Raw genomic sequence first — 19,269 nt, 5'->3', positions numbered from 1 at the left:
TTTGTTTGTTAACTTAAGATATGACTCAAACTGCCAGACAAATCAAATTCTCATATTAAGTCATCAATTATGGGTTAAAGAAAATTTTTGCTTATTGACACAGTGTAGTCGAGGCCACTGAAAAGGGCACATGGGAGAGGGATGTCTTCACTTCTGACATCAGCTGTGAGAGCACAGGTGGCCTCTTCCTCCTTGGCCATGCATTACACATCTGTGTAGAGTAAGCAGCGCCCAGTGCTGACGGCCCTAAATGCGATTCAAGGACCGAAAGAGCTGTGTGTGAAGCCTGACTTTGGTGCTTTTGTGTGTATACCTGGAAAGTCTTCACCTTGGTTGTTCCCTCGGGGATACCATTTCTCACCTGAGCTTGGCTGTACCGCATCGGCAGAGCCAAAGTTGCTGGTTCACACAATAAATGCTTTTCTTTTCAAACCCAGGGGTTGGGGATGTGACTCATTGGTGAAATATTACCTAGTGTGCTCAGGCTAGAGATTCAACCTCTAACACCATACAATGAGACCAAAAATAAATAAATAAATCAGAAAAGACATTTTCTGGGTTTTTGAGGATTTATAAAATAAAACCCAGAGTGTGTCAACTCACTGATAATCAACACAGCTGGCTCAGTTTCTAATTAGTAACCATGAAGTCATCATCTCCTTCATTCTGGAGATGTGATCATTCTAACAGGGCACTCAGTGGCAGACCAGACATTGGAATTAAACCCTGTTCTGCGTGTTTTTAGGGAATAAGAACTCCGTACATCGAGGAATGGGAAGCAGACCTCCAGAACACAGTCCAGGAGACAAATGAGCAAAGGCTTTGATTTGGTATTTATGAGGAAAACCAGGCAGGGCTGACTTTAATTATAACCTGTAAGTTTTTATCTGATTTACTCCAATCCTCAGAGAATGTCCATAGCTCTACAAACTTATCCTCTATGATACTACTAAAAATAAATTGTACCGAGAAAGGAATATGCCATTTGTTATAAATGACACTTACAACATGATTTAAAAAGTGTCCCAGACATCTTTTTGATCTCATGTGTGTTTGTCAGCTTTGATTAAAAGACATCCACAGCCCAAGACTTGTTTCTTGTGGACCATGTTGTCACACACTCTAATCACGGTGCTAAGGTGTCCCTGTCCCCCTCAGTGACAGTGACTTTGACACAGCAAGACTTGAGATGTTTCTTTCAAGTAGGGGAATGAGGTTATATTTATTTGTTTATTTTTATTCTGAGGCAGTTCCCTTGCCACTACCCACGATGACTTAACTAATTACATGTGTTTGAGAATTTTGGTGCTGTCGTTCTTTTACTAGGGTTTTTTTTTTTTTTTTTTTTTTACACTGAATATCATGTTTAGGTTGCATAAGTATTCACCAGCTTTCTGTCACTATAATGCAATTTCTGAGTTAATTAACATATATAAAGGAAAAAAGCTTAGTTGATGGTTTGGGAGGTTCCAGTCTACTGCTGGGTGGCCTGTTACTGTAAACATCCAACATGGCAATGTGTCATGGCCAGAGCACTTGGCAAGGCATAACTACCTACTCATCAGGTTCCACAACATCCTTCAAGGTCATGTCCTAGTAGAACACCACTTCCCAGTAGCACCAGCCTGTTGACCATGTCTTTAAAACGTGAACTGTTTGGGGACTCCTATCCAGATAACAGAACATATTCTGCATACTTGGCCTGAAATTTGTTGAGATGTGATTCATGGCCTGGTTCTTTGAGATGTGATTTATGGCCTCTCTCTTTGTGAATGTTCCGCTTGCAGCCCTACAAAATACAAATGGCCGGTGTGGTATTAAGAGTAATAGGTCTTTAAGAGATGACGAGGTCATAACACACCCCCCCTGCCCTCCCCCTGCCATGAAGAGGGTTATAAAGGGGCTTGATGAAGGAGGTTCAGCCCCCCTTGCTCTTCCCCCTTCCACCATGTGAGATTTCAGTGTTTGTTTCCTCTGCAGGATACATTTCTCACTTGGTGCTTAGATCTTGGGCTTCCTGCCCTCCGAGATAGGAGAAATACATTTCTGTTCTTTATAAGTTGCCCAGTCTTAAGTACTCCATTGTAGTAGCACAAACACATTAAGGTAGCTTTTCATGTGCTGTCCCTTTACATGAATGCAGTACTGAAAGAGGAATGTTGCAAACTTCCTCCATAGTTGTGGATTTCTGTTTCTTCTTCTAGCTCGGCCACTTTTTGCTTCATGCACTTTGGCAAACTATTAATAAGTGCATACACATTTAGACCATTATTTTTAGCCAGGCCTGGTTTGCACACTTATATAGCTCCAACACTGGAGATCTAGAGGCAGGGAGGTCACTGTGAGTCTGAGGCCAGCCAGAGCTACATATGGAGACCCTGTCACAAAACAAAACAAAATTAGTATTGCTCCTTGATGAAGTGACCCTTTTATTCTTATACGTATCCTTCCTTGTTCTTGGTAATACTCATCCCCTGAAGTCTTCTTTATTGGTGATCATGACCTAGGCTGTTGTCCTGTGGTTAGTATGATAAAGGCTGCTTTTCTGTGTTTAGTATTGCATGTAGTTAGCACAGAATCCTAGGCTTATGCCTTTAAACACTTTGTGTCTCTCATGTTAAAGTGTAATTCTCAGGAAAAGCATTTTCTTGGGTCTTGATTTTTCTGTACGGTTTTGACATCTCTTCTGTGGGTGACTTTATTCCATTTGCATTTAGTATGGTTATCTTTATGCTGAGTTTAAATCTCTTGGTGTTTATTATCTCATCCGTTTCATCTTTCATTACCATCCTTTAAATGAAACAAGTGTAGGGTGTCCAGAGTTCCATGTCACCTCCTTTCTGGTAGTTCTGTAATGGCATTCTGCATTAAGAAGAAATGCATCCTGAGTCTCCAGTGAATGAAGCGCTGTGGCCTCAGCCTGGAAGCCTTGATGGTTCTCTCCTCTGTGCTAGTGTTGTTAGACCTTTCACCTCTAAGGGTACTCCACACTTCAGAATGAATTGTATTGTTTTATTTTTGAATATATTGTATTAAAATACAGTGATGTATTTTAAAAACCAAGAAACAAAAAGCGTAAGTCCATGTACCCACACTTTTATCATTATTAGTATTTTCATTGCTTCTTGTAAGTCAAAGTCTATCTCATTTCTTTTCAACACGAATATCTATTTTTAGCATGTCTTTTGTCAGTTCTAGTTATGAATTCCCTCGGCTCTTCTTTATTGGAAGATGTCAGTGCATCTTTAATGTTAAAGAGCATGGGCAATTATAGTGCATTCTGGGCTGGTGATTTTTCTTTTAGCACCCTAAGTTAGCTCTGCACTGTCTTTCAGCTCCTGCTGTTTGATGGTAACTCAGCCACCTGCCCATTGTCCTCTCTTCCACTCTCCCATGTGTATGTATGTAAACATACAGCTATTATGTCCTTGCCACTTGATCTTTGGGGAGCTTTTAATTTAGGGTTAGTTCTTAACACTCTGTGGTTTTGTTTGTTTGTCTTTTGAGACAAGATCTCTCTACCTAGCCAACACTTTGTACTTGTCTCTTTATCTAACATGAAGATCTAAATTCTTGGATATATAGGTTGAGTTATATAAGCCAACTTTTGATATTTTTTTTAACTTTAGTTCTACAAATATTTTCTTTTCTTTTTTTTCCTAGCACTTTTAAATTTCAAATACATAAACTACTTCATATTGTCCCCTAAATCAGAGGTAGTGTTCACTTCTCTGCCTTTCCTCTGTGTTTTAGTTTGGTTAGTTTTTATTGATTTTTTTTTTCAGTTTATTGATCCTTTCTTCTATAATGCCCAACATACTGGTAAATCCATCTGGTGAAATTTCATTTCAGTTCTAGGATTGATTTCTCCTTGTATTTTTCTGCTGATGTTTTCGTTCATTCATTATGCCTATCTTTTCCTTTACATTATTGAACATACGTTTGTTAGCTGTTTTAAAGTTTAAAGGCTATCAATTCAATCTTGCCACTTTTCCTTCTTCTGGGACACGGTGCCTGCTTCTTTGTAGGCTTCAGTATTTTTGTTGTTCATTATAGATATCATAATGTGCAGAATTTTCACGTGTTTCTTTTACACAAGGTTGATTGTTGTCATAATAGGCAATAAGTTGATGGTTGGATCTCTGGCCTTATTAAGATGGATTTAGAGTTGCTCTTATTTTAAAGTGTGTTCCTGTCTCTCATAACATGGTTTTTCCATAGACTGAGATGCTTTTATACACAGTGTCTCTGAGCTATGTATAACTTGTAATCTTACCAGAGCCTTTGTAGCCCAACATCTTTCCACTGAGCTTTTCGGGGCCTTTGTTAGTATTTCACCAGTGAGTCAAGGTGGCCTGGATGCAGATTTCTGAGGCTTTTGCATGTACATTGTTTCTCTGACACCCTGACCAGTACAATTGCTGTTCTTCATTTGGGCTCTGCATTAGAAAGTGCCCTCAGTCAGAAGGTGAACCCAGAGTTCACTGGAACTGGGCAGCCTGTAGCTCTTGTTCAGCCTTCAGCTTTTGCTGTGTTTTGTAATCACACGTGAATATGGCCCAAGATCAAATAGTGGTTAATCTACAATGACTGAAATTTGATTTGTGGCAATTTTTAATGAATATTTTAATTGATGTGCAATACCTGCATAGGCTATTAACCATTTTAAAATGTTATTCCGGGACATTTATGTACTTACCATGTTGGCTAGCTAGCATATCGCTATAGCTTTGTTTTGGAACTTTCTCATCTTCCCAGAAGAATGCCCTGAACGTGGTAACTAATCACTGCCTTCCCCAGTCTGCACTCACCCCCTGTCCTCTGGCAAACACTAACACCCTTCTCTCTCTAAGACTCTGCCTGTTCTGAGTGTTTAGTGTGAAGGGAATCATGTTATAGGTGAGGGACCCTTTCTATCTGGTTTCAGTATAATTTACTTAGTCTACCAGTTTTGAAATATAAAAATAAAAACTCATTGCTGTCTTTAAGGTACTCATACATTTAAGGAAACTATAAATGTATAGGTCAAATTAAGTTGGAGTAGAACAGTAGACTGTAGTGCAGAATTTCACAACATGTGTTATAGACCTTATATGGACTACAGGGATAGAATTGCAAGAGAAAATTCAGGTTTCATGGTAGAGGTTGATTTTAAGTACCACTTTGCAGAGTATGTAATATGTAAACAGGATAGTATCTCAGGGTATGAATAGATATACAAGGTGGAAATAGCAAGGTGTTGTTATATTTGTTTATATTTTGTATGTGCATGCACGTGCACGCATGTATGTGTGTGTGTGTGTGTGTGTGTGTGTGTGTGTGTGTGTACAGTAAACATTCACATGTGTAGTGGTGAAAGGACAGACAACTCTGGAAGTCGGTTCTTTCCTTCTAGCATGTGAGTTCCAGGGATTAAACTCCAGTCCTTGAGCTTAGGAGCAATCATCTTTACCTGCAGAGCCGTCTTGCTGGCCCAGCAAGATGTCCTTAAATGACTTGGGTTGGAACATGCTGATAATTGTGATGCTTATGTAGGTGATAATATAATATAATATAATATAATATAATATAATATAATATAATATAATATAATATAATATAATATAATATAATATATAATGATATTCTGAACACTTGGTCTTTGGCCTTTAGTGTGTAAATCACCTGGCAATGATCTGAAAGACACTTAAGCAGAAAGAAACTGCCATGGAGGAAGCAGTAGAAAGGCTGCTTCCGTCAGAGTGAGGTAATGAGGCCTGTCCTGAGGTGTGGCCATGGAAATAGGAAGTGCATATATATACAAGAAACAGCATGAAGAAAGAAATGAGCAACAACAAAATCATTAACTGGATTTGCTTGCGATTGATATATTTGCAAAAACTAGAAAGCCAGAAATTGGGCTTGTTGTCAAGTGATAACTGTAGATACCAGAGTTGATGGGATTTAATGTATCATCGACTTGTTTTATAATGGCATCATTGCTTAAAGCTAGTGGTGGCTCATTAATGCTTACACCTTGACAGTGTTAACAGTTCTAATTGTGTGCCGATGGACTCATAGAGCTTTTTGTTGTTGTTCAGTTGGGAATTCAGTAGCTAACCGAGTAAAAGCCAGTGCAAAGTACGGCACTGTGACTAAGAGTGTAATTAAAGTTACGGTACTGAATTGCCAAGATAATTAACCCATGCCCCACATGCCCTCTGTTCCCATGGCACTTACCAAGCTGCATTGTTTAGGCAATTGTCTTTCTAGTCACTAACAGTTTGGATTGGTTAGCTTTTGCTGCAAGAGAAATCACAAAGAAACGAATAGAAACGCAGACGTGCCTTATTTCTTGTAAGCCTGTGATTGTGTGTGGTGATTTGTCAGGCTGGTCTGTGAAGGTGTTGAGCTGTTCTGCTGCTGTGAGCTCAGCCTGGGAAGTCTTGACTAAGCCCTGCTTTTTCTCCAACTCCACAAGGGCTTTCATCCTCATTGGGCTGGCCCAGGCCTTCCCTTCCAGGAAAGAAAAGCTGGTCTTTGCGTGGCCTGTTGAAACCCATGTTCATGACCAACTTCTGCACCCCCACCCCTCTGTTGGCAAGTGCCTGCCGTGGTCCTGATAAGATTCAAGGAGCAGAGATATCGATTTTATATTCCCCGCGTTGTGTGGAGTATGAAACAGTTGTGGCCGTTGTTTTCAGTCTCCCACAGCTACGAAGGCTGAATGCAGACTGTCGCTCTTGTGCACTTTTGTTTCTGTGGAAACTGACATGGTCAGATGATTGCTTTCCCGTGAATCAGTGAAGAGCAGAAAACATCCAGGTAACATTCCAAACATGGTTTGCCTGGGACCCAGAGCATGGCATAGACATGTACCATGGATCTGCTCCTGATAGCTGTAGATGAAGCTCAGACACATTTTAATTTTCAGTTTAGTAGCTGTGGCTTCTGAGAGAATCTTTTTTCTACCCTTGGAAACTTAGCATAGGAATTTTTTAAAATATCACTTTGTTATTTTTACCTTCACATTTGGATTGCCTTGGGAGTAGTTCATTTGAATTCATGCATTGTCAGGGTCCTAGTCTGTTCCTCAAGCTACGCTCTGTAAAAGAGCTAGGTGGGCCCACCTGGTAATAAGTGTAGGGACAGAAAGACACCCAGGAGATCAAAGAGTGGAAGAAGGTGGAGTATTTGTAACGGGGAAGGAAGACATTCTGAGACTCCTAACATGGGTCTCCCCACAGGAGACAAAGGAATTTGGCTGGGCAGTGTGTTCAGAAGGCTGGATCGATTCCTCAGTAAACTTAGAGGAAGCCTGTTCCTGCTCCAGTCACCGTGACTGCTTGCTACTTCATGTGTTGGCATGCTCAAAATTGGCAGACGGGCAGAATGCCTCTACTGTGGAGAATTTAGCATTATAACAAGATTATAGTAAGCAAAGATCACTCTAGGTCACCTAGAAGAGGGACTTGGCAAATGTGGCTGGTTTAAACCAGCTCCTTGCCATCTTCTCTGGAGGGGCTGATCTGAAAAACGAGCAAAAACAACAGCAGGCAGCATCCCATCACCTCCAACCCCCCCTCCCCCCACACCCTCTTACCCCCCCCCCCGCCCCCCGCCACCAGCACAGGTACTTAACCCTTTACACCCCTCCTTAATATGGCTTAGCTGTTAAGAGTGCTCACTGCTCTTGCAGAGGACCCGGGTTCAGTTCCTGACACCCACATGGTGGCTCGCTTTCTGTCTCTCTAGTTCCAGGGCATGGGATGCCAGCATCCTCACACAAGTGGTGCACATACACGCTTGCAGGCAAAACACCCGAGCCACATAAAGTAAAAATAAATAAAACCTTAAAGAAGATCCTGCATAGCAGCTAACATGATGAGTAGACTAGTTCCAGCCAGAACATTTGAGAGGCTGGGAGCGAAGACGCCTTAAAGTGAATGATAGTCGTGTCAAGAGGAGAATCGCGTTGCCCATTACTGGAGTACAAGGGTCGTATACTGTGCAGTCAGATACGCTGGTTGTAGTCTGCCAGGCTGAGCAAATGACTCACTCTCTCGAGAGCTCGGTTCTTCACATGGATTACATTTTCTGGGCTCAGTATAACAAGTGACATGTGTGACTGTACCTAGGGTTCCTGGTTATGAGAAGCAGCCTGCCAAGCTCTTCTTCCATATGAGCCAAAGCACCTGTCCTGATGCCACAGCCCTCACCATAGCTTCTTCCCCTCTGCATAACTGGCACCTGGGATTAGGTAATTTGTTGCTGGGGCGATCCTGTGCCTTCCAGGATGTTCAGATCACCTCTGGAAGCTGGTAGGACCAGCCATCCAGTTGTGTCAGCCCAGAACACTCCAGAGAATAACTTCCAAATCACCCACCCACCCCAACAGGAGGAATACAAACATTTTATAGGGCAGTGGCATACAACCACTTCAGACTCAAATGTGGTCAAATGCCCATTAATATGGATGGGAAATTAAACATCTTATCTGCCATAGTCACTGTTCTGTTGCTGTGAAGAGACACCATGACCAAGACAGTTCTTACAAAAGAAAGCATTTAATTGGGGGCTCGCTTACAGTTGCAGAGGCTTTGTCTGTTATCATCCTGGCAGAGAGCATAGGGGCCCCAGGCAGACGCTGGAGCAGTCGCTGAGAGTTCTACAGCATGACCCATAGGCAGAGTAAAAGAGAGACTTCGGGCTTGGAATGGGATTTTTGAAACCTCAAAGCTCACCCCAAATGACACACTTCCTCCGACAAGGCCACTTAATCCTTTTAATCCTTTCCAATAGTGCCACTCCCCGGTGACTAAGCCATCAAATATATGAGCCTATGGGGGCCATTCTTATTCAAACCACCACACTATCTTTCTCAGGACAATGGAAACATTTACTGTTTGCATCACGCTTTCTATGACTTATCTTGAGTGTGCTCTTTATTAGACAGTCTGATCTGTTAACACATGTTCTGTATCTCCCACTCATTAATAAGTTTTACATGAGTTAACTAACTGAATGTTTTCTGTGGATCTGCTATCCTGTTAGATTGATATTCCGTCATGAGTGGAGATCTCTGCCAGTTCTCAGCACATGTATCTGCATTCACCCGGTGGCCGTTCTGTAGAATTGTCTTGATGCAACTGGTGAAGTAATATTGAAAATGGAAGAAGTGGAAGACTAGCTTGCACAAATCTCAGTGTGGTAGTGCACAGAGAAACACTGATTCCAAAGAAAGAAAGAAAGAAGGAAGGAAGGAAGGAAGGAAGGAAGGAAGGAAGGAAGGAAGGAAGGAAGGAAGGAAGGAAGGAAGGAAGGAAAAGAAAACTCAGAAATCAGCATTTCTGAAAAAAAGTAAGACCACTGCTAACCCTCATCACTAGTGCACACAATGTCAGAAAGGGGACACAGCTGTCTGAAAGCCAGCTGTTTCATAGTCATCTCTGAAGAGAGGTCAGGAGTAATTCGAAATTTTGACTGGTTCATATTTTGTTTAACAATGTCAGGGCATTTTAAATTTAAGACAGCCTCTTTTTCTATTACAATATATCTCTAATATATGTTAGATAAATTTCCATGTCACAGTACATATCTCTCCAAATTATTGTAGCAGTTCTATAATACTTAACTCATAGTTGTAGAATAATAACATAAACAATTATATCGAAGCAAATTACAAATTCCTAAAAATGGATTTGCAGACACAGACATCACCCCCCTCTGAATGTTTTACATGATATACACCATACATGGCCATAGCCCTTACATTATGTTTTCTCCAACAATTTCTCTATGGAAAAGAAGTTTCAATATATTTTATTATTTTGTCTTTAACAACTTATTATCCATGCAGAATAGAATACAGAAATGTTGTAAAAAAAAAAAAAGTCCCTTTTCCCTGTAACTTTACCCTTATTGCTAAATAAATAAATAAATAAATAAATAAATAAATAAATAAATAAATAAATAAATAAATAAATTGTGGATTAAGATTATACCTAACTGTTATGGTTAATACAATTGTAAACCACCACCACCACCACCCATTCCCAAGTGTACCTTCTAGTTGGTATCTCTACTGTGCAAATTGTGATTCTCCATGAATGATGATATAATTTTGGTTTGGAAAATTAGAGGTTTTGTTTTCTCCAGTGAAATCTCATAGAAAGAGTTACGTTGTTGCTGCAGTTGTTTTACAGTGAGTCTGCATCGCAAACTGCCGACATCTCTGACCCCAGATCTGTACATTTACCGACAGGCGTGCCCCCGACTCCTTCCATGATGGCTCACCCCCAGGGCTTTAGAGTTTCTCCACTCAGTCCAGCTGCTTCACCAGGATGCCCCTCGTGAGGCTTAGTGACGAGAAGGATGGCCACAGGAATGCAGCAAACAGTCCATTCAGCACTCAGACTGTGTCACACAGAGGGCTTGGCTGGTTTTCTTACATTATGCTTCGTGTAAAAAAGACAACTCCCGGGATATTTCTTGAGACTTAGCTATGTTTTCTGCGTCTCTTTGTATGGTGTGGAGATCTTCCTAAAGCCTCACGGTTGGGGGAGATGGATACAGAAATGAAACCCAGGCTTGTCTCCCTTTGCGTCTCAAGGGCCTTCCTCAAAAGCACAGGAGTGAGCAAAAGGAAAGTGGGGGAAGGCTGGGGAGGTGGGGGTGCAGAAGGGACTTTCCCGCCGCTTTTCTAATCCCCAGTTCCAAAGGCCTAGTCGATATTTCAACATTTTAGATAGAAAACTGGCTTTTGCAATCAATGCAAATATTACCCAGTGATTCATCCTTTCCAAATGACTCTTGGTTTCTTTTGACATTTTATTTTAAAATTATGAATTAGCATTGACATCACCCTAGAGTTGCTATTACCTCTCAATGCTTCTGTAATTACCAAGGCTTTATAAGTCAAGACTCTTACGCCATCCAAGTGTTCCTGGGGCTTCCTTAGTGGTTTATGGAATTGTGTTTGGGGGCACACAGAGACTAGAAGCCTTAGGAGAGAGATGCTTTTAAGACAAACTGTTTGGTGGTTTGTCAAATGTCTAAAGTAGAGTGATCTTCTTAGGGCTTTGTCTAGAGTATGGACCAGGCAGTGTCTTCCAATTTGGAGTGAGACCTGCTGTAAGTCCCCACACTCAAAGGTCTACAAAACCATCCAACTATTAGAAATAATTTTTGTATTTTTTATGATAGTATAATTACATCATTCCCCTTTCCCTTTCCTCAAAGTCCTTCCATGTACTTCCCTTGCTCTCTTTCAAAAACTCATGGACTATTTTTCTTTAATTGTTGTTAAATATATATATATATATATATATATATATATCATATAATGATATGTATTATATGTAATTTATATAGATATAAATTATATGTTTTTTACTAAGTCTATAAATACAATCTGTTCTATCTGTGTAATGTTATGTATATGTATGTTTTCATTTGTGTTGAATAACCAGTGTGCACTCTACTGAGGAAGACCATTTCTCCTGCCCCCAGCATTCTGTATTTGCCTGTAGTTCTTACTCTAGGGTTGAGGCCTCCTGAGCCATCTCAAGTTCACATTAGCTTGTCTGTTGGTGCCATCCTTGTTCAGGTGTACACACAATGCCATAAAAGTACTGAATGGGTTTTGACAGTTTAATAAGGCAATAGTGTTGCCTTCACCTTAGAAGACGTTTTTTGGATTGTTAGGAAAGAATACCATCACCCAGGTTAATAGAAAACCTTGAGTCAGAAGGATGGTGTAAACACTGTAGAAGTTCAGAGTAAACGGTATTATCCCTGTATTTTATTCAATGTGACGTGTTCTAGTATTTCAGTAATTAGACTGTGTACTGAATTTTTAATGCAGATATCTACTTATAAAAGCACATGTTTAATGACATGGTGTAGATTCATGCTTACACACATATAAAATCCAAGTTTACCAACACACATTTTAACTCGTAGGCTGTGTTCTACAAATGGGCACTCATTAGCTGAAATATTCAGTGCACAGTGTTTTACCACTTACTCAAAAGTCCATCCAATCCAAGTCTTGTAATTTTTCAAATGCAAAAACAGAGGCAACCTTGAGTTTAACTAGTATCCAAAGTTACACACCCAGCAGTGGCAGAACCCTGGTATTTTGAATGTCTTAATACTCCTTTACTATATCAAGTCAATATTCATGTTTTAACTACTTCTCTGAATAGATATATATTTAGTTGGAGCTGCTTGCTTGAAAAAAAAAATTTTTTTAAGACAGAGTCTCACTGTGTAGCCCTGGAATTCACCATGTAGAACAGACTAGCCTCTACCACCCAGTGAACTACTTGCCTCTGCCTCACAAATGCTGCTATTAAAGGCATGTGCCACCACACCCAGCAAATGTTTTATTTTTAAATATGTATATATGTTTAAATATATATTTAAGTTAGGTATTTGTGTGTGTGCTTGCCTAAGTTTGTGTATACTGTATGTGTGCAGGTACCCTCAGAGGCCAGAAGAGGGCGTCGGATCCCCTGTAACTGGAGCGCCGGTTGTGAGCTTCCCCATGTAAGTACTAAGCACTCTGAATTGTTGAGCTATCTCTACAGCTTATGTTTGAATGTTTTCAAGTGTTAGTTTCTTGTTTTGTTTTGTTTTGTTTTTTTCAAGACAGGGTTTCTGTGTGTAGTTTTGGAGCCTGTCCTGAATCTCACTCTGTAAACCATCCGTCTGCCTCTGCCTCCCGAGTGCTGGGATTAAAGGCATATGCCACCGCCACCCAGCCGAGTGGTAGTTTCTTACTTTAAGCAAATATCCCTTGCAAACCTGTGTGAACTTGTTCTGTCAGACTCACAGCTACTACGTTGCCTTTAGTTGTGGCAGGCATTGCTCCATGACCCACTGGGAGTGCTCAGGAGGTTTCCTTGCATTCCATTGGTCTTTTGGTGCTATACCACAAGAGCGTTTCACTGGAAATGAAGCCTTGTATTTTTGGGAATGTTATGAGATGTTTGCACTGGTGTGAGGCCTAGACATTTGACCTCAACTAGACAGTCCATTGAGTTAAAAAAGGACAAAGAGACTTCTTTCTTACATCAGCAAGGGTACGTGGTACAGGGTGGGCACAGCAGCCCTGTTCCATGTTGTCACAAATCCAGAGTCCATCCACCTATGTGGTAGAAGCCAGGTCTTCTCTACATTTGGAGTTTATCCTGCATGAAGTATGATTTCCAGGTACAACCACGTGGTTCTTCATGTTTATCAGGGCCTCTGGGTGACTGAAGATTGCTGGAGCCTGTGCATATTCATAGCTGGCCAGAATTCAGTAAATTTGAGGTTTACAGGTTTGATGCTGTCATTGGTATTTTCTATTGTACTCTGTAGAGTTACAGAGTTTCCATTGCACTTTGACAAAGGCAGAATGACTTCAGTGGTCCTCACAAGAGGGCAAAGGGTGGCATTCTAAGGCTTCCTTCTCCAGTGTTATCAAATTGGGATCAGGACCTCCTAGGCTTTTCAACCAAGTCTAGAGAGTTCAAAGACCTCTCAGAGTTCACGAGAAAACAATACACGTAAGGGATAAGACTGTAATCTGTTGATACTTGGACTATAATAAGTAGAAAGGGCCAGAAGACTCCATCTGCACAAGATTTTTACACACAGGCAAGGCCATCTTAGTGAGGTGTTTGGATCCTGCAATCTCCCTGCCATGAGTTAGGTGCCAAGGAGGGACTGCGTACAGCATGCCCTCCTTCTGAGGTCTCTTGGAGCATATGTGTCTGTCACCCCACAGTAATTCGGCCTATCCCTGCAGATATGCCAAGGTTGTGGGACTTTGGAGGGCCATTCAAATATTACAGTTTTGATTTCTTTTGTTTTGTGTACAGCTTCAACATGGCGGACGATGATCCATACGGAACTGGGCAAGTAAGTCATCATCTCACTAACAACTTTGTTTAAATGTATTCATGTTCCAAAGTACACAGAGACAACACTAATACTCAGTGGGAGGCAAACTCTAAATTACTCATTTTTTTTTTCAGTTTTTCTGCTCTTCCAGGGTAGGAGAGGGCCCTTTCATATGTATTTGTACATAACATTGTATGTACACTGTATACATGGTGGCCAGAAGGTAGCCGCTGAGTCAGTTGTGGTGGCATTTGTCTGATCCCAGGATTTGATATGATGACCGTGTGTGTGATATATAAATATACATGTATTTGCATATATGTACATATATTTGCATATATATACATACATATATGTATATATATATATATATATATATATATATATATATATATATATATAATAGCCAGTGAGTAACATTTCTAGGGCTGCCATTAACATTGCTACAAACCCAGTGATGCGAGACATTAGAAATCCATCTTTTCATAGGTCTGGAGGCAAGGACTCAAAATTGGGGGCTGGCAGGGCAGTTCCTGCCTCATGCAGCTTCTGGGGGTGGTTCGAGATCCCTGGCGCCCTCGGCTCACAGCACCATCACACCAGTGGCAGAGTCTGTTGTTGCACGACTTTCCTCCCTGTCTTTATACACACGTCTCCTCTGTCTTATGAACACATCACGCTTTGGATTGAGGGCCCATCTACTTCTAGTGTGAATTCATCTTAAGTCATAAAGGCAGAGGCTTGCATTTCCAAATAGCAGGAGCACTTAAGGACTCCAAATCTATGTTTCCAAAGGTACTGCAGTTAAACTCGCGATAGTCGTCCCTGGGAATGCGTGTGCTTTGAGAGCACTGAGAACATAGCTCTGTCTTATCATCAGGTCATCACTGCTGTCACCAGTGTTAGCAGCTGTGACACAGGTTAGCTCTAGGATATCTGTGTCTTCCTTTTTCCTCCTAGCCTTTGCATTTGAAAAACTCTAAACCTACAGAAATGTTGAACACTCTGATGAATCCATGTTGGCTACTGGCACTTGCTTCTTTCTCTTCTCTCCAGAGAGAGAGCATAGAGACAGACTCTGGAGAGCAGTTTCTAGACACTGGTGTGGTTACAGTGGTAATATTAAAAGTGGACTGTAATGATCTTTCAAATTATTTAAAACTGGTGTCTGCTTGTTCCTTTGCTATTTATTGAGACTTTATTATGTACAGACGTTAGCATCCTAGGGATGGAGAGACAAGGGATATGCGGACAGATTATAAGAGCTGCATTCTAATTGGAGGATCAGCACCACACTTTCTGTATTCAGTGGATGATGCCATGGTTCACGGAGGGACAGAAGCATTAGCAGGGATAGCCGTTTGCTTCTTTGGGGAAAGAGCAGGTTAAAGATCACTTTCCAAAGGCAGTCTAAGCTGAGCTGTAAAAGCTACAACCAGTCCAGGGAACACTCCTTACCTAGATAAACCTGCCACAACATTTGATATTACTTCACATTTACATTTTGATGGTAAACATCTGAGACTACCATTTCCCAAATGTATGCATGCAAAGAACCATCCAAAAATAAAACTGAAAATGAAATATTTATGGGGGATCTGGTGTTCCTATAATCAAACAGCCTAGAACAAAATGGGCATCATGTTCTTACCAAGCCAGGTAAGAGTAAAAACATGTATTACATTCATGTCACCATTATCTCTTCTGATTTTGTTGTAAAAATGGTGATATTGTATAAATCTAGAACATTTCTCTCTTTTTTTTCACCATAAAAGACACCTGGCAACTAGTATTATCAAAACCCTTTGTTTTACCTTTCACTTTTAATATGCTGTTTCTAACAAAGGCCAACTCTCACCAACATGAGGGCTGTTTCTGCTGGGTTTCAAACCATGCTTTCCGGTCTATACACAGGAAATATTATCAACCAGAGATGGTATTTATGCCACAAAAGAGTAAAACCTGCTGAGCACAGTCATTTTGAAAGTTTCTAATGTGGGCAGTTTTGAGCTGCTCAGCAGCAGGAGTAGGCATGTTCTAGTATTTTAAATTGGGGAAGGGGGGAAGAGAGGTCCTTGAAGCTTTGTTTTTGTTTGTTTGTTTTCCTGTCTTGAGCTTTGTATTGTATTTCCTAAAGTCTGCATTCTTCAGGGAAGGGCCCTCAGTGTTTTAGCGTACACTGGAGTTCTTTCTCCACTCCTCAACAAAGAAGCACCCGAGGCTGCATGCAATACAGCCTTTGTCTTACCGGCCGTTCCCCTCGGTCCGTCATGGTGGACACCTCCATGAACACAGCAGAGGATATCTTTTTGAGGTCATCCTTTCTGCTCAGAGATAGTGGACACCCTTTGTGGCCTTTGTGGAACTTATTTTTGCAGGACGTACTTTCCCGTTCTGTATTTCTTTGCCGGCAAACAGTGAATGACACAGGAGAGCTTTGCTCAGCATTGAAGTGTAGCCCACTTTTTGCTCCTTCATTGAGAATTTGCATCCTTCAAAACTGGATTTGAAGTGATTTTCATTAAAACATCACATTTTAGGAGCCAGTGATATTTTTCAGAGAATGAAGTGCTTTCTGAAAACCTGAGTTTGATACCCCCCCCCAACACACACACAAATGAATGTAACAAAATAATTTAAGCATTACTTTCCTTACTCTTGATTTAACTAAGACATATTAGGATTTGAGGTACCCAGGAATATCCAGTGATTTACTAATAAGGCCAAAAAAATACTTACAGCTTGCAAGCTGAGCAGAACAGGTGAAATAAATAATTTGTTTTCTGTGTTTCATTTCAACAAGTGACTTTTGAGAGTGAGAAAGATCATACGCTCATGAATAGGAATGTGAATTTCTAAATGAACTAATTCCTTTTGGAATAGTTCTGAATAGTAACTTACCAAGATAGAGCTTAACTCTATCAAAACATGTTATATGCCCACTCTTTCAGTTGTGTTAGTTGTGTGTTGTTCCTGTAACACGTTACCACAATCTTATGACTTGAAACAAGACAAATATCTTCTCCTGTAAGGTAGAGTAAGAATTCCCAAGTCATGGTACTGCCAGGGCTGCATCCTAGCAGGTGTTATTTCCAGATGAGTCCTCCCATCACTCCAGACTCCTGCCTCTGTAGTCATGCTTCTCTTTGCTTTCTAACTCTCCTAACTAGCACATATGGATAGTCCAGGATAATCCTGTCATTTAGTAGTCTTACACCAATGTCACATGCAATACGTCTTTTGCCGTATAAAGCCTAGGTTCTTTGAGTAAAGCATGTAGACATCTTTGGAGCCATTGTGCAGTGTACCACCCTCTGCTCAATTCCAGGTTGTAGTAGAGAAGTGGAGGTGGGGGAGGGGAACGTGGGCTCGGTACTCCTCACTCAGTTGTACTGTCGGTTATTTTGTAAGTTGTGTAGCTACTGTCTGTAACTCTTCCAGGCCCACGAAGGAATGTATTTATCATCAAAACACAGAGATCTAAGATTACATGCGTGTGTGTATGTGTCTGTCTGTATGCACACATGAGTTCCTGTGAGTGTGTCTGTGCATTCACATGTGTTCGGTGTCTGGAGGTCAATGCTGAGTGTCTCTCCCAATCACTACCCATCTTATCTGTGGGGAGAAGATCTCTCACTTAACCTAGAGCTCGTGGATTCAGCAGGATATCCCACCCAGCAAACCCAATCCTCTCGTCTCCATCTCCCAGAGCTGCCATTGCAAACACGGCCACAGGCCGCTTTTCACATGGGAACTGGGGCTCTGACCTCAGGTCCTCAGGCTCGTGTGCGGCAAGCACTTCATCCCCCGAGCGGCTCCCCAGCATCTGGGGTTATATACTCTCACTCCTCAGAGGGTGCAAGATTCAGATCACTCATTCAACAGATGCTGCTGACGTGTCCACGGGGCCTGAAGCCCACTTGGCTCTGAAGAGGCACTAGCTAGTGGGATCCACAGGTCCTTGCCTTTGGGAACCCATAGCTCCTACTCTTCTTGAATTCCTTTGTTACAGACATAAGTTCCACATGCCACAGCATAGCTGGGTCTCAGAAAGTCACCTTAAAATCCTGATTTCATATAGGCTTTCGTTTCTAGTTTTCATTCTTGTAATTAGTTTTTTGGCTTCATGTAAGTTAGAAGAGGAATTAAAATATTTGTATTTTCTTCTTTACAGATGTTTCATTTGAATCCTGCTTTGCCTCATCCAATGTTTAATACAGAATTATATCAACCAGAAATGCCAATGTCAACAGGTAAGATAAACAGGCCCTTTTTCCTGTTGTTTTGCTTTCCCTTAAAAAATAGCGTTTGGGGTCAAGGATCAGGGAAATGTGGATCAACCCTAACTAAGTATATATGAAAATACTATAAGGAAGCCTGTCACTCTGTGGGTGCTCGGGACCAAACCCAGGTCCTCTGGAAGAGCCACAAATGCTCTCAACCACTGAACCATCTCTCCAGCCACAATGGTCTCTTTTCAAATTCAGTGATGTTCATAGGAAGGAAGTGGTGATTTATGTTTTAAAACCAACCTTTCAGTATGCTTTCTGGAAATGCATTTCACAAAAATGTTTCAGCTCACTCACACATTGTTTTAGCGAGTGTGGTTTCTGGCATCTGTTAGAATACTCCGAAGAACGGTCTTACCCAGTGTGAGGACTTGCCTTTTCTCCACGTTTTGTTACCCTCTTGTGCTCCTCTTTGCCTTGTTCTGTACCTGGGGACATTGTCGTGATCAGCCAGGATGCTAGACACTGGACAAACAGCACAGACGTCACCTTCCTATTCCGATCCATCCAATAAAGCTTCCAGTCCTAATCCTCCTAACATGAGTGTCAATAAACGGATCCACACACTGTTTAATGTCATACGTGCAGTAGCACACACACTTCAACTCTTTATTGATTGGCTTGTGTATAACCTTGGTGTGATAGCTCTTTTCACTACTTTGTTTGCACACTCATGTCACCTGCTAGAGTCAACCCATCTTCCAAAGCAGTGTGTTAGTCAGTGGAGATTGTGATTTTCTTATCATTCTCATTTAGAATACTATGGTTGCACCAGCACTTGCCTTTCGTTGTTCAAATCAGAAACTTTTCTACTTTTCCCTCTTCTGACACACATGGGTGGAAGGAGATTTAATGGGCCACACCCTCCTCACCCTCACCAGCACAGGAGAAGTTACAGCACAGAGGCCTGTCTGGCTTTACCCCTAAGTCACCGTCATTTATGTGAGATCATGAGCTATCTGTCCAGTGTACACGCTAGGTCAGCTTCCTGTGAACAGTAAATGCAGCAGAGGCATCTCTGTTTCCTGCGAACTTCTAAACTCTGAGATCCGAAGTGTTTGCTTTGGTATTACTGTTTTATTGAAAATGTTAAGGACTTGGTTTTGTC

General features: G+C 41.2%; 1 protein-coding gene across 1 annotated transcript in view; it reads left to right on the top strand.

Annotated features, from left to right (window-relative positions):
- The window catches only part of Nfkb1 (nuclear factor kappa B subunit 1), a 117,119-nt gene that overhangs the window by 10,408 nt on the left and 87,442 nt on the right, over positions 1-19,269 (top strand). Inside the window, exons 2-4 of the mRNA XM_076575033.1 lie at positions 12,463-12,531; positions 13,851-13,890; positions 18,047-18,125. Coding sequence (XP_076431148.1) covers positions 13,858-13,890; positions 18,047-18,125 — 112 coding nt within the window. The 5' untranslated portion in view covers positions 12,463-12,531; positions 13,851-13,857. The remainder of the gene's footprint in view (positions 1-12,462; positions 12,532-13,850; positions 13,891-18,046; positions 18,126-19,269) is intronic.

The sequence above is a fragment of the Peromyscus maniculatus genome, chromosome 6, assembly GCF_049852395.1.
Source record: "Peromyscus maniculatus bairdii isolate BWxNUB_F1_BW_parent chromosome 6, HU_Pman_BW_mat_3.1, whole genome shotgun sequence".
Lineage (NCBI taxonomy): Eukaryota > Metazoa > Chordata > Mammalia > Rodentia > Cricetidae > Peromyscus > Peromyscus maniculatus.
This window is presented reverse-complemented; position numbering and strand designations above follow the sequence as displayed.